The sequence below is a fragment of the Tasmannia lanceolata genome, unplaced genomic scaffold, assembly GCF_043159265.1.
Source record: "Tasmannia lanceolata isolate RefF3 unplaced genomic scaffold, GAP_Taslan_0.1 ptg000015l, whole genome shotgun sequence".
NCBI lineage: Eukaryota > Viridiplantae > Streptophyta > Magnoliopsida > Canellales > Winteraceae > Tasmannia > Tasmannia lanceolata.
Window position 1 is genome coordinate 48,452,248 of NW_027518692.1, and position 27,109 is coordinate 48,479,356.

At 39.0% G+C, this 27,109-nt stretch overlaps 1 protein-coding gene across 2 annotated transcripts in view; it reads right to left on the reverse strand.

Annotated features, from left to right (window-relative positions):
* Positions 1-911: 911 nt before the first annotated feature.
* Positions 912-27,109, reverse strand: part of LOC143891797 (callose synthase 7-like) — a 73,864-nt gene continuing 47,666 nt past the window's right edge. Inside the window, exons 34-42 of one of the 2 annotated variants that reach the window (XM_077396313.1) lie at positions 18,663-18,785; positions 18,431-18,549; positions 18,142-18,225; positions 5,057-5,169; positions 4,752-4,981; positions 2,625-3,422; positions 2,468-2,518; positions 1,928-2,113; positions 912-1,813 (exon numbers count right to left, since the gene is read on the reverse strand). In XM_077396313.1, the coding sequence (XP_077252428.1) occupies positions 1,577-1,813; positions 1,928-2,113; positions 2,468-2,518; positions 2,625-3,422; positions 4,752-4,981; positions 5,057-5,169; positions 18,142-18,225; positions 18,431-18,549; positions 18,663-18,785 (1,941 nt within the window). In that variant the 3' untranslated portion in view covers positions 912-1,576. Of the gene's footprint in view, positions 1,814-1,927; positions 2,114-2,467; positions 2,519-2,624; positions 3,470-4,751; positions 4,982-5,056; positions 5,170-18,141; positions 18,226-18,430; positions 18,550-18,662; positions 18,786-27,109 lie in introns of those variants that run through there. The other variant, XM_077396314.1, reaches the window with a different exon arrangement.

The window sequence follows — 27,109 nt, forward strand, 5'->3', positions numbered from 1 at the left end:
GAAACAAAAAACTATACTCAGAATACGATCTGCTTTTTCCTGATTTTTAGCCGCTTCTCACCATCATCTCAATCGTGCCCTCTCAAATCTCTCGAATTAGATTTTAGAATCCAGGTTTTAGTTTGAAAACAATGTAAAAGAGAATTCATGATCAAGCTGCCGGATACTGTCCTGACAGTATTTCTTGGATTTTAAATAAGGAATCTAGGTTTTAGAATTCTCATCCTGAGATTTCTAAAACTTGGTAACATGGGACAATTGTCTGCTCTCTTACTGTCGGAAAGAAAGGCATGAAATTAGAAAACGATGGCTGGCCTCTTTCTTCTCTCGTCTCCCGTCTACAATTTTGAGGAAATCCAAGATTCTAAAATCCGTATATCCAAACGGCCCCTAATTTATCAAGAAAACAAATTTCCTGATTGCCAAACACGGCCTCAATGTTATCTCCACTAATGCTGTCATTGGGCGGCTGGACTTGGGTCTTTTTGCCCAGCCATTACAGTATCAGAGGAAATTAGGGCCAGCAGAAGGTTGTCCATCACCCATGGAAAAAAAATAAAAAATCCAATGTATACATTAGATTTTAAATCTCTTTTACGGTGGATGGCGAACCACCTTTTGCTGTTCGGACTTTCATCCACCACTTTCTGGCCATCCAAACAGGCCCTATTGTAAAAGAGTAGTCATAAATAATTAAATACACTGGAGGGACTATCCCAAGTTTAAAAAGGGGACTTCCCTTAAATTATATAATTAACAGATAATTATCTATCTACCTTTAAATTATATAATTAACAGATAATTATCTATGTACCTTTAAATTATATAATTAACAGATTTCAAATAAGCATTAATGTCCCATATGATAATAAGATTAACTTAAAATAACCTTATTTGTATATAAAAACTAGTTTTGATGGTAAATATCAAAAGAGTCGCTACCTTGTTTAGTCCATGATACCAACAAATATGCACGAACAGGGCACTCTTGATTGGCCTTATTAATATCCTTTGAAGGGGCAGTAAAAACCACAAAAATCAGTAAGCATACACATTCAACAAGAAAAAAAGAATTCATGGACGGTTAGGATTGTTTGACTGATGTGACATTTGGACAATGGCCAATCTATAAGAGGGCCCACAGGATGATTTGTCAGATATATGGTGGTGATGTGCGGACCCGGAGTGGGCCCTTGCAAAATGGGAGATGTTAGAGCTTCTGATATTTCCACCCCACCCCTGGTTTTAAGATTACCCCACAACTTGATTTTGGTAGGGGAAGCCCATCTTGGGCATGGTGGAGTGACAACAGTCCACCCCCATTAACACTGCTATTCAGAACTATGTATGTTCATTCAGCTGAACTCAGAAATATCTGCAAGAATTTCTCCTTCCACTGTCACCCTGTATCTCTATTATTATTCTCCTGAAAGGAATTTCAGTAGGACACTTGAACCATCCCTAACTAGTTGTACACATTACAGTTACACAGATAAAATACAAGTATTTGTATCTGTAATAAATTGATAGATTGTAAGTTGAGTGTTCAAATAACAATAATGGCAATGAAATTTCATTAGGATGACGGGCTATCTTTCCTCCCAGCAAGAATCCTGGAGATCTGCAGACCTCTACTAAAGGCTTGATTGAAGAGTAAGCGTGTCTGAAACTCCGAAACGAAAGGGAACCACGACAATACAACTACAGGCATGAAAATTATGATCCCCATCACGTATTCATATGCTCTTGCTAGCTCCTTTATCGAGTCCCAAAATCCGATAGCCCGCAGCAAGGGCTTGCAAACTTGCCCAATCTTGGGAAGATAAAATAAGGAAATTATGTTAGGTACAACTCGGTAGAGTAAAAATGTAGTGTAAGTAAAACCTCAGATGATATTTTAAAATTGGCGGTCACAGATTGCACTTACGAGAAGAATGGCCCACCCCGTGGGCATGAAGCCAAGTATGCTTGCAAAGACATCTGATATAGTTAGGCCGCAGACAAAAAATAAGACGGCCATGACAGACACGAATCCAAAGAAGAGAAGCCCTTTCAAGATTCTGAACATAAGCTGAAAATCTGTACCAAATTTTCGTCTTCCCATTGATACCATCTACAATCAACAAGTGAAAATGGCACAATATTTAGACTAGAGCATAAGAGTCCCACAACTAATTACCATCTATAGGTATTCCAATCACTGTTTTAAATTTCGGCCAAAATCTGAAATTAAGGATTTCGGTTGGGTTCGAAATCTGAAAATTTTGGATTTCGGTTCGGATTTCGACTGAAATTTGGTCACTTTGACCAAAATTGGGCAAATTTTGGCCGAAATGACCTAAATTTGAAAAAAAAATCAGTTTAGGTAGGGCCCGAAACCGAAATTTAAATCAATGATTCCAACTATATGATCGGCTTTAATGTGTGGACTGTGGACATAATTTTGGCTACACTGCAAGATGCATACCTTCAGAACCAGCAGAACTGTAAGCATAACCAGCCATGAAAGCCCATAAACCTAAGAAAAAAGCAATGATGTCATGACGATCAGGGCATGGTCATCAGATGAACAAAATAAGAAAGAAAAAAGGTAAAAAATTAGTGTCAAGAATGGAAAATGGTACCAGCACACTCTTGCTATGATGGGCTATGTTGAGGTGGTAAACAATTCCATACTGGAAGAGCAAGAAGCGCAAAGCAAGGATTATCTCGAGCACTCGTCCAAAGATGTCAGTGTATTTCAGGTGGTCCTGTTCCCCGTCCCACCAAGATTCCCAGCTCATATCCGTTTGGATACCAATACCACCCCGGTTACCCATCCATCTTTTCCAGTCCGTCCAGTCATCCACGGTCTTCTGCCACTCAAATCCCGAAGGATTGAAAATAAAAGGCGCAAATAACCACGAGGCAACCAAGAACCACATAGAAAACGTCACGAAAAGATACACTTTTGAACTACGGTATGTGTGCCCGTAGACTTCATATACAACCAAAAGTATCGCCAACTCCAATCCCTTGACAAAATGACTACGTGAGTACAACCTATAGTTCTCTGCAAACTTTGCATGAAAAACCACAAAACCACGACCAGTAGGTCTGTATTTAGCACCCCCGTGAAGTATTGTCCTCCCATAATAATGGGCTTTTGTTCCGAGCTGGAAGGTAAAGAAAACAGAGGCTAGTTGAAGTTGCATGATTATAAATTCACCCAAGGCAGTGCGAAATCCTCTTTCTAGGCCAACTTCCATCACCATAGGCAGCACCAGTAGCAACCCGATCTGAAATACAGACTGAGACGCTAAAGCTGCCTCAAGAGATTTGGTCCCATGGATGGTTGGATCCTCTAGAATTGCCCTTTCCAGACCACTCATAACCAAATACAAACGCCCGTATAGGAATACATAGACAGTAAGTACAGTAACCTGAAAGGCATAGGAATATTAACATGAACCTCTAGAACATATCCTTCCTGCATCCATACATAGATACCACGTATTGACACAAATTTGTTGAAAAAATCCCGAAATAATCCTGATAATTTAAAAATAGCGATATTTTCATTTAGTGTGATAATATCGTGATAAATTCCATGATATTTTTACGATATTTTTTTACTTATATTTTTCTGAATTTATATATTTTGAAATAATTGTATTTTTATCATTTTTTCCAGATATAAACCTGAAAAAATAAAATAAAAAATTAATGTATCCCGAGACTTTCCCTTGCCGAGAAATTCCTGAGAACGATATTTTGTGACTTTGATGCAGTGTTCTTCAAGAAGCAGGCTAGTTCGACCATTGTAGTATTAAACTATTGATACCACAAAAATGTAAACTGCATTAGTTTTTTCCTTGTATTTGTAGCATAACTGCATTTTTTTTTTGAATGATAGCATAACTGCATTTGTATATTAAAGTATTAAACTATTATCATGTGAGCATTTACATCTTCACGACTAAGTAATTCATTCGTTCCAAATAAACTAAATTAAATATAATGAAGAGAAATCCTCATCTAGGTCTAGCGGTTCATAAATCCCCTTCTGTTGACATCCACCCTATGCAACGGCAGTGCTTAATGCTAGTTGCCGACGCTGTCTGAATCCTAGGCAACCACCTACTGAACCACTTTTCCTGGGCAGGCGTCAACACACCCAGGTGCCTGGGAGAATGCTCTGAGAACTCTCACGCTATGTAAGGATCGGGCCCAATGCTAAGGCTCAAAGCTAACTTAACAAAATGCATCATTGAGCGTATGATCCAGCTGATAGGGACCATGGTCACCAACAGAGTATCTATGTCACAAATATCTGTGATATTTTCAAAATATTGTCTTTTAATCGTGACGTTTTGATATAATGACAAAATCCCGAAATAATCCCGAGATTTTAAAAATATAGCAATATTTCCATTTTTTTATCATAACTATCGCGATAATATCACGATATTATCTTGATATTTTTTACGATATTTTTATTTTATATTTTTTTATTAAATTTTATAATTTTATATATTTTTAAATAATTTAATTTTTATTGTGTTTTATCCTGATATAAACCCGAAAAAAAATAAAAAATAAATATATCCCGAGATTTTCCCTTGCCAAGAAATTCCCGAGAACGATATTTGTGACATAGCAGAGTATATATTGAACTCTCCAAGGTCTGCAATCATGTCATATTCTCTTTGTACTATTTATGGAATTATGGAAAAGTATCAATTGGAAAAATAGTGCCGACTCTTTCATACCATGCTGCTGAAGTAGAAACCGACTGTGGTGAAATAGAAGGATAACATTCTATAGAAGTCAAAGCGGCGTCCTAGCCGATAAACATCCCGGCTTAGTGTCTGCTCTCCATTTCCATTTGCTACCTTAGCCTCAAAAGTTGATATTTGATTCATTCCCACATCACGCCCCTTTCCAACTTGCATATATTCATGATGTGTTACATTTCCTCCACGTAGAGTTGAATTAAACCCTACAAAGATTCATACGATTAATTAGTGGAAGTTAACTTGGTGACCAATAGTAGATAACTAATCCACGGGTTTACCTGAAAATATATCCTCGCTTAAATTGATGGTTTTTGAAGCTTTGCTTATGCCCCCTCTTGTTATGTGGAAGATCCTATCAAATACATCAGGATGACCATAGTGGAAACGGACCCTGTAGAAGTTTCAAGTAATAAATTTAGTTCAGAAAATTCACGTGGTCATAATAAGGAAATAAAATATCTTTATCCAGACAAGATTAAGCTAAAACACTGGTTTTGAGAAATCCATTGTGTATAGTTTTTTGATGAATTTAAGCAAAACAAATATTTAAAATCAACACTGGGATTTACTTTAAAATGGAAAAATGGAATCCCGTAATGTACATATCTCTAAAATTTCACTAAAAGAACTACAAAAATAGGGTAAATATGGTGGAAAATGGTTATTCATTTCTTGTCTCCAGAATTCACATAATCTCATAATGCTTTTGTTCAGTGTTTAAAAATGTGGATGCGACATGGAACGTGGCCAAGAAAAATTCTTGTCGACTCTGCGCAGACGCGGCCAAGAATGCGGTTGACACGAGCATAAAAGGAGTTTTTATTGACTCTGTAGGGCAAAACACGGAATGCGGCCAAGGTAAAAGGGAGTCGACTCGGGCGAGTTCCGAGTCAAGTTAGTGAGTTTTTAAACACTGATTTCGTTAGCTACAAGAAGAGAATGAGAGAAGAATGTGTGAGGGGTGATCTCCCTGTCACCTACATATAATTATATATATATATATATATGAGGAAAAGGATTGTATGCTTGAGCGTACCAAGCATATGGTACGCTCGAGTGCCCCAATCACATGGGTCCCACATTTTTTGTGGTGATCCAAAGCATTCATTTGCAAGGCCCTATCATAGATACGGTGTGTACCAAAAATCAGCTCCATTGAATCATCCTAACCCCTCCAAAAGTGGAGGGCAAAAATAGGCAGATTTGTGGTCTGTCCATTTTGCCCTCCACAAATGGATGGGTTAGGATGATCCTATGGAGCTGACTTTTGCTACACACCCCATCTATGTAAGGGCCTTTCAAATGAATGCTTTGGATCATCCTAACAAAGTGGGCCCACATGTGATTGGGCACTCCAGCGTACCATAAGCTTGGTACGCTCGAGCGTACAATCCTTTTCCTCATATATATATATATATATATATATACACACACACACAGAGAGAGAGAGAGAGAGAGAGAGAGAGAGAGAGAGAGAGAGAGAGAGAGAGAGAGAGAGAGAAAGAGAGAGTACACGATTAGGGTATACTAGTGAAATGACTAGTATACCCTCAATTGTCAACTACTGAATATTGCACATTTGTTGGAGGTAACTTGGTGTCAGGGTTAAGTAAGATGTGATAGCTAGATCAAGTGACCAAGCCATGGCACATACATGTGGAGAGCTGACTAGGTTGTGCTCTTTTATAGGAAATGGGTATTTCATCTTCGTCTCCATTGTGACAATAAAGCTGAGCTGGATATGAAGATGAAATACCCATTTGCACATGTGGCCCCTCTTTTGGGCTGGCCGTTAGATGTGGATTTATTGTTGGAGAAAATATTGTGTATTGGTTGAAAAGAAGATAAGAAGATGCTTCAAGGCGCGTAAACGCTCTCCTTAAGACGATATTCGCCCCCACCAGTAGTGTGCAAAGGGGACCACGAACTCGCCTCCAAGATACAATGAAGCCCGGTTCCAAACCGATTGCTTGACGATGTTCTGCACTGAACGGAATCAAGCCTGAATCACCTTTGAATTTTGCAAGTATTTGAGACCCAAGAGTTCTGTTTCAGCAGAAAACATAATACTTGAAAGGATTTCTAAAAAACAGTAAAACAGTAACTCTGTAGGGGTTTAGAGAGAGAATTGTGCTGGAAATAGTGATTTTGGGTATGCCAAAGTAGAAATCCGAATTCTGTCTAGAATGCGTATTTTCTACTGTTTTTATAGAGCTTTTGGTGGCTTTTCCCGTTGGAAAACACCATTTCTGGACATCCTTTCAGCGGGTTTGAATTCTGACCATTAGATCGTGTCTAATTACGACTCTACGGCTCAGATCAATCCTGGAGTGACCGTTGGCTTGCGTAAAAACCCTTTCAACTCCGAACCGCTAGATTGCCCATCCATGGTGCAGATCGCACCCTTTGGGCCTTTGATCATTGAGTAGATGGGACACCATCCAACGATCATCTTCCACTAGCCGTTACACTACGATTCGACGCTTCAGATCGCACCCGCTCACGCACTATCCATTGGAGCCCCTAGGCCTGCTGGGCCAACCGTTGGGCCCGAACTCAGGCCCAACCCGACCGAACCATTCGGTCTACCCACTTGACTGATCCAAGTCGATCTTGATCCAACGGTCCGGATCAAATCGGGAAAAATGAAAGGCTCCAATCGCTCCTCGCTACGATGCGGCGTGCGAAGTGCAAAGTGCGCCTAAAAAAGCGCCACTATGCGCCCTATAGGCCACTGCCCACGCCCCGCACGCACTTGTGCGAATGGTGCGTTGCACCGTCCCGCGGTTCAACCCATGCTTAAGACCCATTGTGCACCATAATAAAGTAGAGAAAAGAGTAAGGCTTTATAAGCCCAACTTTTCCTTTCTTATGAGTCGGTATGGGACTATCTTTTTCACACTACTTTTGCACTCTTCTCTTTCTCTTGCAAAAAACAACTCTTTCCAAAGAAAAATTTTTCCTTTTCCAAAACACACTTAGAAAACATTTTCCAAACACTATCTTTTGACAAAAAATTAAGATTTTGAAAATCAAAATCTAACAATCCCCCACCATTTTCAAAATAAAAAAATATCTCATCATACTTGGAACTCTTACGCATAAATGAAGGTATCTTACGATTTGAACCTTCACTTAGTGAGAACACATCAAAGTTGATCAGAATTGCATAGTAGACGTGTCTTTGGACTAGCTATTCTATACGACCAACCGGATACGTTTCACACATAAGAAAAATTCTTCTACTCAGGTGATTCTTATAAGCCGACACGTGTATTGGCCATGTGTCTGTATCTCGGTTTCATGAGTGCTCTAGAGACTAGCCAAGTCTCATAGGAAGAGGCACCACTTCCACACTCACATAGGTAGGCTTACGAGTGCCCCTGTAACTATAGTACCCTAACAACCTGGTTATAAGCCTATTACGAGCCTAAATGCTCAACCTCCTCCGTTACACATTACAGGTTCCAAGCACTTTCCTTTGGGATGTCATTTATATAATGTACAGTGCTTGCAATCACTCTATATGATGTACTTGGGCTCAATGAACTCAAGACTTGATGTCACTTCAAGCGTTGAGTTGAGTTTCCATCATTGGTGATCATTAGTTATTGGCTTTAGACCCATCCCCATTGATGTCTTTAATACCAAATCTCTTGCAAGACCTTTTGTTAATGGATCAGCCAGGTTCTGGCTTGATCTCACATAATCTAAAGTTACTACTCCATCAGTAAGTTGCCTAATGACACTATACGTAAGTCCAATATGCCTGGACTTACCATTGTACACATGGTTATATGCTCTTGATAGTGTGGCCCGACTATCACAATGCACATATATCGATGGCATAGGTTTAGGCCAAATAGGAATTTCAATTAGCAAATTCCCCAGCTACTCCGCTTCTTTACAACACGAGGCCAAAGCAATAAACTCTGCTTCCATGGTGGAAGTAGTTATGCATGTCTGCTTCTTCAAAGCTTAGGAGATAACTCCCCCACCAAGAGTGAATATCCATCCACTCGTTGATGAATGATCAACACGCTCAGTTAACCAACTGGCATCTGCGTATCCTTCTAATACTACAGGATACCTACTATATGATAATCCATAGTCTATAGTGCCTTTTAGATACTTTAATATCCTATTTATAGCATTCCAATGAACATTACTAGGATTACTAGTAAATTTACTTAATTTTCCAACTGCAAATGCTATATTAGGTCTAGTACATGTCATAGCATACATTAAACTGCCTATGACACTAGCGTACTTTAATTGAGATATATACCTACCAGTATTAGGATATAATCTTAAATTTGAATCAAAAGGTGTAGAAACTGGAGTGCAATCAAAGTGATCAAATTTCCTAAGTACTTTTTCAATATAATGTGATTGGGTAAGAATAAGGTTACTATCTTTTCTTATTATTCTAATACCCAGAATCACATCTGCAACACCCATGTCTTTCATATCAAAATTCAATGACAGAAACTCTTTGGTCCTTGTGATATTATCCATATCACTACCAAAGATTGACATGTCATCTACATATAAACATATGATGACACCTTTTCCACCTTTATACTTACTATATACACATTTGTCAGATTCATGTATCTTAAAACCATTTGACACTAAAATCTTGTCAAATCTCTCATGCCACTGTTTAGGGGCTTGTTTAAGCCCATATAAAGACTTAACTAACTTACATACTTTATGCTCATGACTAGATATAACAAAACCTTCAGGTTGATCCATATATACTTCTTCATCAGGTTCACCATTCAAGAATGCTGTTTTAACATCCATTTGATGAATGTGAAGGTTGTATATGGATGCAAGAGCAATTAGGACTCTAATAGTTGAGATCCTAGCAACTGGGGCATATGTATCAAAGTAATCTATTCCGGCTTTTTGAGTAAAGCCTTTGGCAACCAACCTTGCCTTAAATTTTTCTATGGTTCCATCTACTTTCATCTTCTTCTTGAAGATCCACTTACAACCTATGGGTTTAGACCTAGGTGGTAAGTAAACTAATTTTCAGGTTTGATTACCCATGATTGAATTCATTTCATCATTGATGGCGTCTTTCCAAAAGGCAGCATCTTGAGATTTAATGGCTTCTTCATAGGTCTTTGGATCAGGTTCTACTTTTAGATCTATCATAGTAGAAGTAGAGACCTTATCTCTTGATTCTTCTCCAAGAAAGACTACAGAATCAGGACCATATGATTTTTCTTTTCTATCTCTTTTACTTCTCCTGATTTCATTATGTACCTCATTTGTTTCCTCTTGAGGCTCTAATGAAGACTCTATAGGTGAGTTTGAATCCATTAATCTAGGAATGGACGAGAACCTGTTTTCACAGAAGGTGACATCCCTAGACTCAATAATGGCATTCAATTCTAAAAAGTCATTAGGTTCTATAACTAAGAACCTATAGGCTTTACTATGATTTGCATATCCAAGGAATATGCATTCAATGCCTCTTTCACCTAACTCTCTTATCTTAGGTTTGGGAACTTGAACAATGGCTCTACAACCCCAAACTTTAAGGTAGCTTAAGTTGGGTTTTCTCTTTTTCCAAAGTTCATAGGGGGGGTTAGATGGGTTTTCTTATTATGAATTCTATTTAGGATGTGACAAGCCGTTAATAAGGCTTCACCCAAAAAACCCTTATTTAAACCAGAATTGACTCGCATGGAATTAACCATTTCCATAATAGTCCTATTCTTTCTTTCCGCAACACCATTCTGTTGTGGTGTATAAGGGGCGGAAAACTCATGTATTATTCCCTCATTTTCACAAAATTCAGGGAATTGGTATTCCCCTCCTCTGTCAGATCTAATACACTTGATCTTAATTTCACATTGGTTTTCTGCTTCTGTCTTATAAGTCTTAAACTTATCTAAGACTTCATCTTTATGTCTTAACAGATATACATAACAATATTTTGAAAAATCATCAATGAATGTTACAAAATACTTTTTGCCTCCTCTTGTTGGAGTGCCATGTAAATCACATGCATCACTATGTATCAACTGTAATAAAGTAGTAGATCTTTCTATACTAGGAAATAGTTTAGTAGTTATCTTAGTTTGCATGCATATCTTACATTTATCTACCAGATTTTCATCATATTTAGGAATTAATTCTAACTTTACCATATCATGCATTTTCCTAAGATTTACATGTCCTAATCTATTTTGCCATAAAGAAATAGAGTCAAGCATGTAAACAGAAACATTAACTTTATTAATATTCATCTTGAACATGCCCTCATACATATAACCCTTCCCTACAAATGTCCCACCCTTGGATAGTACAAACTTGTTAGATTCGAATACAAGTTTAAAGCCATTCTTATTAAGAAGGCTACCAGAAACTAGATTCTTCCTAACATCTGGGACATGGTATACATCAGTAAGAGTTAGGATCTTTCCAGAAGTGAATTCAAGTTCCACTTTGCCTTTTCCCTTGACTTCTGCAGTTGAGGAATTTCCCATGTAGAGAACATTTCCGTCTTCGACTGGAGCATAAGTCAAGAATGCGCTTCTGTCTTTGCGAACATGTTTGGTAGCGCCCAAATCGATCCACCAAGCATCTTCTCCTTCGAGGAAATTAACCTCGGATATCACGGCAAGAAACTTTTCCTTGTTTCCATCTTTGTTTCCTTGAGAGTTTGACTTTTTAGATCGACACTCCCTCTTGTAGTGGCCAATTTTGCCACACTTGCAACAAGCGCCTTTGCGCTTCTTATTCTTATCAGAACCCTTGCCATTTTGATGCTTTCTCTTCCGATTACCTTTCCAAGGTTTAGTAGGGGGGTTTGAATCTGTTACATTGGCAACTTCCACCATATGGACTTTAGATGATTGATTTGCTATATCATCTTTATTGTCTTGAAGCCTTGATTCTTCCTCAACTTGGAGGGTTTGAATCAAATCTTCGAGTGTCATTTCCTCTTTTTTATGTTTAAGACTTTTTCTAAAGTCTTTCCAAGATGGTGGTAATTTGTCAATGATAGAGGGTATAATGACAGTGTCATCAAGGTTCACCCCTTGTTGGTGAACTTAAATAATGATATGTTGGATCTCATGGACTTGATCCACTACCAACTTATCATCAGTCATCTTGAAATTTAAAAAATGACCCACAACAAACTTTTTGGTGCTGGCATTTTCCGATAGGTACTTCGTCTCCAAAGCCGTCCATAGTTCTCCCGCCGAACCCATGCTATGGTAGATGTCAAACAGTTCATCCGTCATAGCATTGAGGATGTGCCATTTGCACAGATAATCATCTTGTTCCCACTTCCTCCTTCTACGGGCTTGGGCAAGCGTCTCGTTTTCAACTTCTGCCGGTTTGGGTGAAGTCAGTACATATACCACTTTGAGAGTGGTGAGAATGAAATGTACTTTCTTCTGCCATCTTTTGAAGTTCCCCTTGTTGAATCGTTCCAACTTGACAAAATCTTGCGGCAATTGCTTCATTGACTGCGCCATGAAGATCTCCAACAGAAGAGTATCGTCTTAAGATTGTTGGAGAAAATATCGTGTATTGGTTGAGAAGAAGATAAGAAGATGCTTCAAGGCGCGTAAACGCTCTCCTTAAGACGATATTCGCCCCCACCAGTAGTGTGCAAAGGGGACCACGAACTCGCCTCCAAGATACAATGAAGCCCGGTTCCAAACTGATTGCTTGACGACGTTCTGCACTGAACGGAATCAAGCCTGAATCACCTTTGAATTTTGCAAGTATTTGAGACCCAAGAGTTTTGTTTCTACAGAAAACAGAATACTTGAAAGGATTTCTAAAAAACAGTAAAACAGTAACTCTGTAGGGGTTTAGAGAGAGAGAATTGTGCTGGAAATAGTGATTTTGGGTATGCCAAAGTAGAAATCTGAATTCTGTCTAGAATGAGTATTTTCTACTGTTTTTATAGAGCTTCTGGTGGCTTTTCCCGTTGGAAAACACCCTTTCTGGACATCCTTTCAGCGGGTTTGAATTTTGACCATTAGATCGTGTCTAATTGCGACTCTACGGCTCAGATCAATCCTGGAGTGACCGTTGGCTTGTGTAAAAACCCTTCCAACTCCGAACCGCTAGATTGCCCATCCATGGTGCAGATCCCTCCCTTTGGGCCTTTGACCATTGAGTAGATGGGACACTTCGCACTATCCATTGGAGCCCCTATGCCTGCTGGGCCAACCGTTGGGCCCGAACTCAGGCCCAACCTGACCGAACCATTCGGTCTACCCACTTGACCGATCCAAGTCGATCTTGATCCAACGGTCCGGATCAAATCGGGAAAAATGAAAGGCTCCAATCGCTCCTCGCTACGATGCGGCGTGCGAAGTGCAAAGTGCGCCTAAAAAGGCGTCAATAAAGCGTCACTATACGCCCTATAGCCCACGCCCCGCGCCCGCGTGTGCGAATGGTGCATTGCACCATCCCGCGGTTCAACCCATGGCTAAGACCCATTGTGCACCATAATAAAGTAGAGAAAAGAGTAAGGCTTTATAAGCCCAACTTTTCTTTTCTTATGAGTCGGTATGAGACTATCTTTTTCACACTACTTTTGCACTCTTCTCTTTCTCTTGCAAAAAGCAACTCTTTCTAAAGAAAAGTTTTTCCTTTTCCAAAACACACTTAGAAAACATTTTCCAAACACTATCTTTTGACAAAAAATTAAGATTTTGAAAATCAAAATATAACATTTTTAATATCAAGGAGTTTTGAACCCAGGACCTTTGCTCTGATACCATGTTAGCTACAGGAGGAAAATGAGAGAAGAATGTGTGAGGGGCTGATCTCCCTCTCACCATATGAGTACACTGTTAGGATATACATGTGAAATATAGCGCAATACATCTAACAGCTTTAAATAGAATAAAATCTGCAGGACACAAAGGCCTCCCAATTCTTTCAGGGTATGAGAAGAAGAGATGACATCAAAAGAATCTGCAATTTAGCTTACAAGGCTGGTGCTGAAGTGGCCAAATTTGAGCGTGGAGGGAAAAAACAGCTTGGTGTTTGGATGAATCAAGAAGTAAATGGAATGGCATTTACACCAATTAAATCAGTGGCTTCTCTGGACTTGTCAAGATCAATGTTTCAAAATGCAGATGAGGATCAAAATGCGGACAAACCAAATCGGCACAACATGGTTAAGTACTAGGTTGACACAGCTGAGTAATCAGCTGATGCGGTCATAACTCGGGAGAGTCAAAGGAGTTTTGATTGACTTCGTAGGGCAACATGCAGACTCAGACAAGAACATGACCAAGGTAAAAGGGAGTCGCCTCGGGGGAGTCCACAATGAGGCAAGGGAGTTTTGAAACTATGGTCAAAATAATAAATAGATTTGCAAAGACGGAGAAGAGGAATTCCAAGAAGTCGAGACTGATCCACAAATCTTGCATATAAGTCCCCAGCACACTGTTTTGAAAGACCATAGGCTTCATTTATTTTTTGAGAAAGGATAACACTTTATTCAAAAAACAGAAGCAACTAAGAAACAGAGCTGAAAATTCTCAAGCACATCAATAATGACTAAGCTTTTGCTATGTTAGAATCCGTATGACCGATAGGCCCCAAGTATTCCCACAAACTTACTCTGTTTTTGTCATGATAAACGCCTCTGGGTTTCCCTAGGGAGCTTCCATCAAAATTTAGTTTAATGGACCCGACTGGAGGGGGGACCCATGAAGCAGACCACTTATTCATCCTCCAATATGCAAGAACCGCTCTCCATTCCTTTCAAAGATCCAAAATGGAAACACCGCTAAACTGCTCTCTCCTAAGACCCAACTCAGAAAAAGATACTAGATTTCCCACATCAGCCTCCTTGGAGATCTTCTAGCTCATCGAACACTTGGATTTCTTTCACACAACACCATCCATAGGACACTGTATGAAACCACCTACGGACCTACCTAATAAAATCCCCCTTCATGATAGTTTTGGACTCCCACCAACTCTGAAATAGGTTTCGTAATGATTTATGATGCACCTAGGCCATGCCTACGATCTCAAAACTGCCAACATATCCTTTGGGCCAATGGGCAATTGATAAAAGAGGTTCTCAACAGACTAAATTCTTGTCATGCCAAAAACCTTTTCTTTACATCACGTCCAGAGTGTTGATCTTCTTTAAAATTGCAGTCAAAACAAAACATTTTATTCTGATGGGAATGCCCAACTTCCTCATCCTCCTCAAAAACCTGACAGGAAAAATATGTGGTTTGGCTTCCCAAACTCTACTATCTTTATTAGAAAAAGACGTGACACCCTCCTCCAAAACACTAAGCAACTAGAGGATACCATTGAACTCAGACTCTTTGAGAATGTTACAGAACACCTACGCCCATCTCTATTGTAGCACTTGGACACAGACACATCTCTATCCTTGACCTTAACCAATTAGAAAAATCTGAGAAAGCATGGCACAATTGGATGTCCCCTAACAACACATCTACCCAAAACCTTATCCTTTCCCCTCACCAAACCGAAATCTAACCTCGAATAAAAGCTCAATCCTAACCTTGTAGATCGACTACCATGCTCCCGACCCCTTATTTTTTACCTATTTCTTAATACTCAGCCTCCCAATATTTCCCTACTACAATTCTCCTGAAAAGGTCTTCTTCTCCTCCCTGAATCTCCAGGAGCACTTCCCCAACAATGCCTTATTCCTTAGCGACTTATTGCCTATGATCAAACCTCCTTCCTTTTGCACCCCTTCCATTTCAACATATGCTTGATCTTGTTTCCTTCCTTTTTTCCTTCCTGTTAACTTACCAACTTCTCCAATAGCTTAAGCTGTTAGAGAAAGGCATTATTTATCTTTTATACTTTTAACACTCCTCCCGCACATGTGGCCCACTTGGCAAACACGTGGCACATGTGGTCCCACTTTGGGCCGACCATCGCATGTGGATTTTTGCTATCCAGGAGGTTTGAACTCGAGACCTTTGGCTCTTATACCATGTTAACTAACCAACTTCTCCAATAGCTTAAGCTGTTAGAGAAAGGCGTTATTTATCTTTTATACTTTAACACTTCCTAAAGACAGTCTCTCTACAACCTCTCTATCTTGTTAGAAACACCTTCCTAAGGATGAATAAATTCTTCCACCTTGCAAGTTTCACTAATATGCTGAAAGCTTCTCCCACAACGATGATAAGAACGGGTATAATGGATCTCTTCTCCTAAGACTTATTATTAACCATAAAGTATAAGAAGGAATGGAAAATGCTTTCTCTTATCTAGCCACTCCATCTTTCCCCAAATCTCATCTCTCCAACATGTACAAGAGAAAACTCCAATCCAAGTGATCATAAACCTTGTCCATGTCAATTTTGCAAGAGCCCACTCTCTCCTCTTCTCTTCCATGAACCAAGACATTCATTGGCTATCAACACCCCATCCAAGAATTGCATGTCCCCCATAAAAGGTCCTTGAATATGGGAAATAACCTCTCATCACCTTCTTCATACTAAGAGCGAGAGTCCTAGAAATAATTTTATATAAGCTTCCACCCAAACCTATATGTACGAATCCCTTGATCTCCGTTGCATCCTCCTTTTTTGGAATAAGGGACACAAAAGTCGAAATCCATGTATATACGTTCCTTTCATATTCATAAGACCCGCCCAAACTTATAAGTATGAATCCCTTAGTCATAATCGCGCACTCGACGAAAGATCTATACAAGTGGCATTGCCCTTCTTCACTCACGTGATATTGCTGGATCGGGCTTTCGCCCATTGTCCAAGATTCCCCAGCCATATAGAAACTAGGGAATGGATGACTTCTCATGCATACAGTTTCTTTCCCGCCGCACTAATATCCGGCATCACGGGCGGTATCCACCGATACGTTCGGCTCATCCACAGATCTCTCCTCCGAGCCCCCTGGAGATGGACTAAGAAAGAACAGGCAGAGCAGGAAGGGATGGGAGTGCAAGATAAATTATTGAATAGCCCCTATTTGTTGAATGGACGAATAAAAACCTGTCAAGGTCAACCTTGACCGCTTTAGTGTATCAACACTAAAGGAAGGGCAAATCCCTCTCTTCAGCTCGACTATCACAGGAGCAGCTCTACTCAAAAGGGAAGTACATCACATTGCATCTCGCATAGCAACGAGATTTCTCTCTTTGTCGCTTGCCTTTGAAGTTTGAAGTTTGAACCTGTTTTTTCTATTTTGCCTTCAAGAATCCTATTTACCTGGTTGCTTTCTTACCTTCGGTACCGTCTAGTCAAAATACTAATAATTAGAACTAAGAAAGGACACTCTAGTAAAAGAGTAGTTTCCCCTTGTCCCGAAGTCTTTGCATCCTCCTTTTTAGGAATAAGTGACACAAAAGTTGACAATGTGGTATACCATATGTAATGGTACACAAAAGTTGAAACAACCGAAATATTTCTGTTTCCATCCCACTGAAACGACACAAAAACTGAAATGCGTACTCAACTCAACTAAACCTTTGTCCCAAACTAGTTGGGCAAAACTGAAATGCATACCGAAACAAAAATCATAAGTGTATTAGTGGTATACTATATCAGTGCATATTACATCATTGTATTATTATGAATTGCATATGAAAAGTGATATATGTATTATGTAGAAATATTTATATGAATTACATGGGCAATGTGGTATATACTGAATTATCATACATGAGCGACAACACATGTCACTAGGTGTTCGATGTTATCAAACTATTATGGATAGTTGTCTTGGTTATGTGATGGTTTCTAAGTGGGTATTTATGCTTCTTGTAGAATTACCTGGAGTTTCATCTTAAAATTCTCTTTTGCATATAATTCCATCCGTGTTCGTGATTTTACAAGATTTCTACTGAAATTTTCAACCAAAATCGAAATGTTTCAGTTTCTGCGGTGACAGAAACCAAAACCGAAATTTAAAACCTCTTGTAAAGCAGGCGACCAAATGAGAAGGATTTTAAACATTGTACCTTTTTCTAAAGTTACGTATAGAGTGTCTATAGTTTCGTAGTGGTCTCATGTCCATTCAATACTTAGATCTATCAACAGCAAAACCTGGCGAAGGATAGTTTCCATACGCAATGCTGAGGAAAACTGGACCAGTTGCATGTTTTCGGTCATAGATTAAGGGAAAGTTTTGCACCTTGCTCATAAAAATGGAATAGGCTTCTACTTTTATGATTATAATTTGGGTTCAAAAAAGCCAAAAATGGGTATCATTACATTAATTTAAAAGGAAAAATAATTGTTTAAGCTAAGTGATGAATCAACTGAACATTTCTAAATCAAATGGCTAAGATTGGAATACTATCATGCACAATTTTTACAGAAAATAATTACATCCTTACTTGAGAGGGTTTGCTAGAACTCGTTGTCCAATAGTTACAAAACTGGTCTCTTGATTGGACATGAACCAAGCAAGTGATGAAACACTGCAAAATGGAAAAGAGAAAAAAAAAATATCGGTCATGTCATCAATTATATTCTCTATAATATTGGTTTCTGTATTTTTCTTTATAGGCCTCTATAATTGCTTAGCTTATCATATGTTTTTGTGCTTTACAAAAAGAAACATCAATACTAGCAAACTAATAAAAGTCAATTCAGATAGCATCATGATAAAGATTTAAAACTAGCCTTCCAGTAAAAATATGCTCCCTGAGACCCAATATCGTGGGTTTTCGTTGCATAAGATGATGTTCTACAAACTCCTCCAAAACATTTCTCATTTTGAAAGCTTCTTCGAGGTAATTATCCTGAAAGAAAGAAGTATAAGAAAACAAAAATATAATCATTTTCCAAATGGATGGGACTGCAATGGACGTTACTAAGAAAACACAATTATAATCAATTTTCAAATGGACGGTACTTGATTCATGTCTATGGTTTGAAGTGCTTCCCCACGAGTGAAAATTATGGCATGATTTTGATTTTCAGGCTTTCCTTCTCCAATAACTGTTGGAGAGCCTGGGAGTTTGATTCGGTAAATTTCCTGAAAATATAAGTTATTCATGTTTAAGGATAAGATAAAAGCCACCATTATGGATTCTAGAATGAAAATATGAATTTACGTATACTTGCTTCAAAAGTCGAAACATTCTATAACAGTGTCAACTATAATGAGTCGTATTAATCCTTTTAATACCTAGTTATAAACTTATAATTATTATACCACATTTGAATGGCAATTCCTTAATTTTATAAAGTATTAATTATAGAAAGTGTATTTATGGCATGGCAAATGCATACAAATCTATAACAAATTAAAGCCAAAGCAGAAGAGAAAGGGGGAAACATGAAATGGCCATAGTCTTTAAACCCTCATTCATACGTATAAATAGACCATTTCTGAGCACATTATTATCTGGGATAGAAATCATTAAGCTAAGCTAATATAAATTATAGCAAGTTTATTTAGGGAAATGTTATCAGCACTACTGCACTACTGTATTTTGATGAGGGCACCCCTCACTTTATTAAAAGTACGGTATGGCCCACACCATAAGATGATCCAAACCGTCCATTAGATGGGCCACAGCCTAAATAGGTTGTGCCTCAAAAATCATTTCCATAGGTTGATCCTAACCCTCCGATCTGAATGTTAGAGGGTTGATCCTAACCCTCTATAGATCGGAGGGTTAGGATCAACCTATGGAAATAATTTTTGGGGCACAACCTATTTAGGCTGTGGCCCATCTAATGGACGGTTTGGATCATCCTATCGTGCAGGCCATATCATCAAAATACAGTAATGCTGATAACATTTCCCTTTATTTATCCTTTTAGCACCTATTTGTTCTTAATATATCTCATTTAAGAAAGTCTTTGATTTTATATAGTCATATCGGAAAAGTGTTGCTACTCGGTCGGGTTAAATACAGTGGGGGCCCACATTGTTTGGGCGATCCAAACCATTCATTTGAAAACCCCTTACCTAGATAGGGTGTCCACAAAAAATCAGACCCATAGGATGATCCTAACCCATCCAACAGTGGAGGGAAAAATGGGCAGATTTGTGAACACACTGTGTCTGTCCATTTTTTCCCATTTTTCCTTCCACTGTTGGATGGGTTAGGATAATCCTATGGATCTGATTTTTTGTGGACACCCTATCTAGGTAAGGAGCTTTCAAATGAATGGTTTGGATCGCCCAAACAATGTGGGCCCCCACTGTATTTAACCTGACCGAGTAGATAAGCTTAGCTACAAGACCGAGTAGCAACACTTTTCCCATAGTCATATTTGTAGATAGTGTTATTACAACATTCCAAATGCATATAAAAAATTAGAGCCAAAGCAAAAGGATGTGGGGGGGGGGGGGGGGGGGGGGGAGCATGGTATATTCTTAGTCTTAAACAATAGGAAATGTCCACTCGCAACTAATAAATCCTCATAAAATTTTATACTTAAGAATACTTCTGGCTTGCCATATCCCAAATACTCTTCACTGTTTTGAGGCACATACTGAGTTCTATAACTGATAAAAAAAGACATCACAGAGAGATTTTTTGTTTCCCAACGGTCATGAGTTGGGTCATCTTTCGCTGGCTTGATGGCTTTCCTTGAAAGATACCCCATTTTTCCACATCTTCCGACAAACATTTTTATCGCTTGTGACGAATATAAATAATTTAGTCCATTCAATATACCTGGGAGCATAGGCACCGGTATGTTACCCAAGGGCATAACTTGATTCATAGCCATTCTGGAACTTCTGGTGCTGGTAGAACAAGTATCGCTCCTTATGATCGAGACTTCTCTTCAAGCTAGCAATAACACTCTAATATTTTGAAATGACAAGTGAGAATATAAGGTCCCGACACACAACAAGAAACCGAGAAAACACAAACTAGATTGCTTACACAAAGAATAGCCATGATTGGAGTCCAGACATGCCAGGAACATGAACAAATGTCCAATGAAAAAATCGTCGCCCTCAAGGATTGATATCTTGAGCCAAATCTCTAGAGTTTTCTACTCATGGTATAGGGTATCTCAGCAAAAAGACGATGACGATTGAGAGGTAAGTCGAAACCCAAAAAAAAAAACTACGGAAAATCCCCCCCCCCTCCAAAAAAAAAATCTAAAATCTAGGACAAAACTTAGAGTTTTGTTATACATGGTAAGAGAACCCCTTGGTCAAAAATCATCAACAAAGGATGACTCTTGGTAGAAAAAATAGAAAACCCTAAATATACCCTGAAAGGAAACACTAAACTTCATAAAATTGATTTTGATTCGTCAATGTTACGAGAGATTAGAGAAAGAGAATAGTGAGCTAGGGCAGAACTCCCCCTCACTTAAATATTAATATAAGAAGAGCAATGTGTACAATGACAATAATAATCCTATGCATAATACTTATTCTAACACTCCCTCATCAAGCTAGAATGTATAAATTATACATTCCTAGCTTGCTACAAATATCGCTCAACTTTGCTTTACTCAATGACATTGTGAACATATCAACCAATTGATCTGCAGAACGAGTGAATACAGTACATATCTCTCCGTTCTGAATCCTCTGACGAATGAAGTGACAATCGACTTCAATGTGCTTGGTGCGCTCATGAAAGACTGGATTTGTCGCAATGTAGATGGCAGCCTTGTTGTCACAATACAACTGTGAAGGCGAAGAAGATATGATGCCAATCTCAGACAAAAGTGAACTCAACTAGATAATCTCTGTACCCGTGTGTGCCATCGCTATGTATTCTTGTATTCTGCCTCAGCACTTGACTTTGCAATGACGTCCTGCTTCTTGCTTTTCCGTGATACCAGGTTACCTCCTACAAAGGTACAATACCCGGTGGTTGATCTCCTGTGTGCAGGAAAAATAGGCCCTTTCATGGTGCACAATTTAGGTATTTAAGAATCTGAACCACTGCGCTCTAATGTGAGTTACGTGGGGAGCTCATGTACTGACTGACTACCCCTACATCATAAGATATACCAGGGAGAGTAACTGTAAGGTATATGAGCTTATCCACCAGTCTTCTATACCTGCCACGATCTTTCAACAAGTCCCCTTCTTCTGGAACTAGTATTACACTTGGATCTCTAGGCACAGATACATTCTAGCTTGAGGGGGGAGTATGGAAAGTCCCCTCCCCTCCCCCCAGCGGCCAAAACTTAGGGTTTTGTTATACATGGTAAGAGAACCCCTTGGTCAAAAATCATCAACAATGGATGACTCTTGGTAGAAAAAATTGAAAACCCTAAATATACCCTGAAAGGAAACACTAAACTTCATAAAACTGATTTTGATTCGTCAATGTTACGAGAGATTAGAGAAAGAGAATAGTGAGTTAGGGCAGAACTCCCCCTCACTTAAATATTTATATAAGAAGAGCAACGTGTACAGTTACAATAATAATCCTATGCATAATACTTATTCTAACACTCCCCCCTCAAGCTAGAATGTATAAATAATACATTCCTAGCTTGCTACAGATATTGCTCAACTTTGCTTTTCTCAATGACTTTGTGAACATATCAACCAACTGATCTGCAGAACGAGTGAATACGTTACATATCTCTCCCTTCTGAATCCTCTGACGAATGAAGTGACAATCGACTTCAATGTGCTTGGTGAGCTCATGGAAGACTGGATTTGTCACAATGTAGATGGCAGCCTTGTTGTCACAATACAACTGTGAAGGCGAAGAAGATACGATGCCAATCTCAGACAAAAGTGATCTCAACTAGATAATCTCTGTACCCGTGTGTGCCATCGCTATGTATTCTGCCTCAGCACTTGACTTTGCAATGACGTCCTGCTTCTTGCTTTTCCATGATACCAGGTTACCTCCTACAAAGGTACAATACCTGGTAGTTGATCTCCTGTGTGCAGGAAACCCATCCCAGTCAGCAACAACAAATCCCTCAATTCGCATATGACCATGTCTCTTGAATAATAGGCTCTTTCCTGGTACACAATTCAGGTATTTAAGAATCTGAACCACTACACTCCAGTTACATGAGGAGCTCATGTACTGACTGACTACCCCTAAAGTAATTGTAAGGTATATGAGCTTACCCACCAGTGTTCTATACCTGCCACGATCTTCCAACAGGTTCCCTTCTTCTGAAACTAGTTTTACACTTGGATCCCTAGGCACACATACATTCTAGCTTGAGGGGGGAGTATGGAATCCCCCCCCCCCCCCCCCCCCCCCGAAAAAAAAAAATCTAAAATCTAGGCCAAAACTTAGGGTTTTGTTATACATGGTAAGAGAACACCTTGGTCAAAAATCATCAACAATAGATGACTCTTGGTAGAAAAAATTGAAAACCCTAAATATACCCTGAAAGGAAACACTAAACTTCATAAAACTGATTTTGATTCGTCAATGTTACGAGAGATTAGAGAAAGAGAATAGTGAGTTAGGGCAGAACTCCCCCTCACTTAAATATTTATATAAGAAGAGCAACGTGTACAATGACAATAATAATCCTATGCATGATACTTATTCTAACACTCCCCCCTCAAGCTAGGCTAGAATCTATAAATTAATTATACATTCCTAGCATGCTACAGATATTGCTCAACTTTGCTTTACTCAATGACTTTGTGAACATATCAACCAATTGATCTGCATACAGTACATATCTCTCCCTTATGAATCCTCTGACGAATGAAGTGACAATCGACTTCAATGTGCTTGGTGCACTCATGGAAGACTGGATTTGTCGCAATGTAGATGGCAGCCTTGTTGTCACAATACAACTGTGAAGGTGAAGAAGATACGATGCCAATCTCAGACAAAAGTGATCTCAACTAGATAATCTTTGTACCCGTGTGTGCCATCGCTATGTATTCTGCCTCAACACTTGACTTTGCAATGACGTCCTGCTTCTTGCCAAGGTTTTAAATCTCGGTTTCGGTTTCGGTCATCAGCGAAACCAAAACGTTTCGGTTTCGGTACGAAATTTAGGAAATCTTCTAAAAATTTCGGTGAAATTTCGAAAATTTCCGAAATTTCATAAACATTTCACCGAAATTTCGGTAATTTCACCGAAACGAAACGTTTCGGCGAAGTTTGGTACTTTTCCGACTCAATGTGAATTTCGTTTCGTTTTCCACCGAAACCGAAATATTTCGGCCGAAATTTAAAACCATGCTTCTTGCTTTTCCATGATACCAGGTTACCTACTACAAAGGTACAATACCCGGTAGTTGATCTCCTGTGTGCAGGAAACCCATCCCAGTCAGCAACAACAAATCCCTCAATTCGCATATGACCATGTCTCTTGAATAATAGGCCCTTTCCTGGTGCACAATTCAGGTATTTAAGAATCTGAACAACTGCACTCCAATGTGAGTTACGTGGGGAGCTCATGTACTGACTGACTACCTACATAATAAGATATATCAGGAAGAGTAACTGTAAGGTATATGAGCTTACCCACCAGTCTTCTATACCTGCCACGAACTTCCAACAGGTCCCCTTCTTCTGGAACTACTTTTACACTTGGATCCCTAGGCACAGATACATTCTAGCTTGAGGGGGGAGTATGGAAACCCAACCTCCCCACCCCCCCGCCCCCGCAAAAAAAAATCTAAAATCTAGGCCAAAACTTAGGGTTTTGTTATACATGGTAAGAGAACCCCTTGGTCAAAAATCATCAACAATGGATGACTCTTGGTAGAAAAAATTGAAAACCCTAAATTCACCTTGAAAGGAAACACTAAACTTCATAAAACTGATTTTGATTCGTCAATGTTACGAGAAATTAGAGAAAGAGAATAGTGAATTAGGGCAGAACTCCCCCTCACTTAAATATTTATATAAGAAGAGCAACGTGTACAATGACAATAATAACCCTATGCTTAATACTTATTCTACCACTCCCCCCTCAAGCTAGAATGTAAAAATTATACATTCGCTAGAATGTATAAATTATACATTCCTAGCTTGCTACAGATATCGCTCAACTTTGCTTTACTCAAGTCACGAGAGGAATATGCCATCTCTGAGGCGTCTCAAATCATTTGTAGCAAACTCTTTTTGTAAGGTCTTCAGCTCCTGTATTCCCCTTGTATTATTACCTGTGATGATAATGCCGTCAACATATACAATCAATAGAATGCAACCCGCTGAGGACTGATATTGAATACCGAATGATCTACAACGCACTGTCTCAGGCCAAACCGCATAATGGCCTCACTGAACTCCCAAACCATGCTCGCGGAGATTGTTTCAAACCGTAAAGAGATTTCCTTAGGCGACAGACGAAGGAGGACATCTCCCGCTGAGCAACATACCTTGGAGTTTGCTCCATATAAACCTCCTCATGGAGGTCGCCATGTAAGAAAGCATTCTTCACATCTAATTGATGAAGGTCCCAACCATGATTAACTGCAAGGGATAAAAGAACACGAACAGAAGGTATCTTTGCAACCGAAGAGAATGTCTCATTGTAATTGACCCCAAATGTCTGAGTATACGCTTTAGTCACCAAGCGAGCTTTCAGTCTCTCAACAGTACCATCTGGCAAATATTTGATAGAGAAGACCCATCGACAGCCAACAGTTCTAACACTAGAGGGTAAAGGAACCAGATCCCATTCTGGTTCGTATGTAGAGCACCCATCTCAAGATCCATGGCAGCACGCCATCCCGGGTGAGCAAGAGCCTCAGCCACTGACTGTGGGAACACAACAGAAGACATAGAGAATACAAAACATTTGAAAGTAGGAGTTAGACGATTATACCATTTCAAAAAAAAGGAGTTAGACGATTATAGGAGACACAATTAGAAATAGGATGCGCAGTAAAGTGAGAACGAGTACGAGAAGCAATAAGAGAGTCAGAAGTAACTACAGGAGACGGTAGTGAAGATACTTGTGTGGAAGGGACTGGGATCTTTGCCTGCGAAGACGGTGTGTCGAGTCAAGTAGGTGGGAGACCAACTTTGCGTGGGCGTCTCTAATATTGCTTTGTATTAGTTGGTGGAGCCTGATGAGCACATTTATATGTGAATGGTAGGTAGGAAAAACATGCATATTTTATGTTTAGATCGGTACCTACTAAGGTATTTTGTGTGTTTTTGGTGTTTCAGGGTTATTCTTGAATTTCCATGGAAAATTGAGCTAAAGAGATGAAATTCCAAAGAAAAGATCAAATACGAGAACACCACCATTGTGGCCCATCATTTGAAGGGTTTAGATCATCTATGGTTCATCAATTGGTTGGTTCGGAATAGCTTTGGAAAATGATTTGGAGGGGTACAAGCAATTTATTCTAAGGCCCACTAAATGTGCGGTTAAGATCATCTTATGGGGGTGATTTCTGAGGTGCAAATAATTTTACATTGTTGACCATCGTTTGAACGGTTAAGATCGGCCCACAAAAATGATTCAAGAAAAGCGACCATTGGTAAGATCAAAATTCACGTTGGGATCCATGCATTCAATGGTTTGGATCATCTCATTGGAATGGTTTATGGGTGCAATTAATTTACATAGTGGACCGTCAATTGAATGGCTTGGATCATTTCTTGGAGATCAAGAGGGAAGAAGGGAATTATTAGTTATTTTATGTGTATTACAAAGGAGGGGTAGATTAGCCATTTGCAAATAATTATGGCATTTGTGCAATTCATTCGAAGGATAGGGGCAATTTGGTCGTTTCATGCACATATCCTTCAACTTGGAAACTTTCCTTTATTTTCTTTCCAACATTTAAAAAGTTGCTTGAGGATATAATTGGGAGGTTTTGTACACAACTTTGGAAAGAAGAAAAATAGGAAAGTAACCCAAGTTTCTTTTAGAAGAGATATAGAAAGCTCATTCAAGTCTTAATCTTGTCCTTTCATTTGTTTCCTAAGAATAGCTTTTTAATCTCCACCTTACATCTTTTTCAATCCCTTAATTTAGCAACCCTTCTCACCGCTAATCCTATATATCTATCTCTCTTGAACTCTCTCCCATCTTCTTAAATTTTTAGCCTTGTCTCGTCGTGTCTTCGCAGTTTTTTATTTTTTTTCTAAAACTTCAACGGATCATAACTTCTTCATTTTAGCTCCGATTCGTGCGTGGTCGGATCCGTTGGACTCGTATCGACGAGGGAAATCCCTTTCTCTCTTTGATCTAACCATCCAAGATTCAATCCAAGGCGAGATCAAGGCTTGAAGAAGGACAATGATTCAACCATTGCAGGAGAAAAGAATGAGTTTTCTTTATTTTTGTCTTTTATTTTGATTTCAATGTGATGGATTTTTGTTTTCAAGTTCAATTAAAGAAGAGTTCTCTTTGTTTCTTTTCCTTTCTAAGTTCTTTAATGGCAATTCAATTCTCTATCTTCTCTATTTT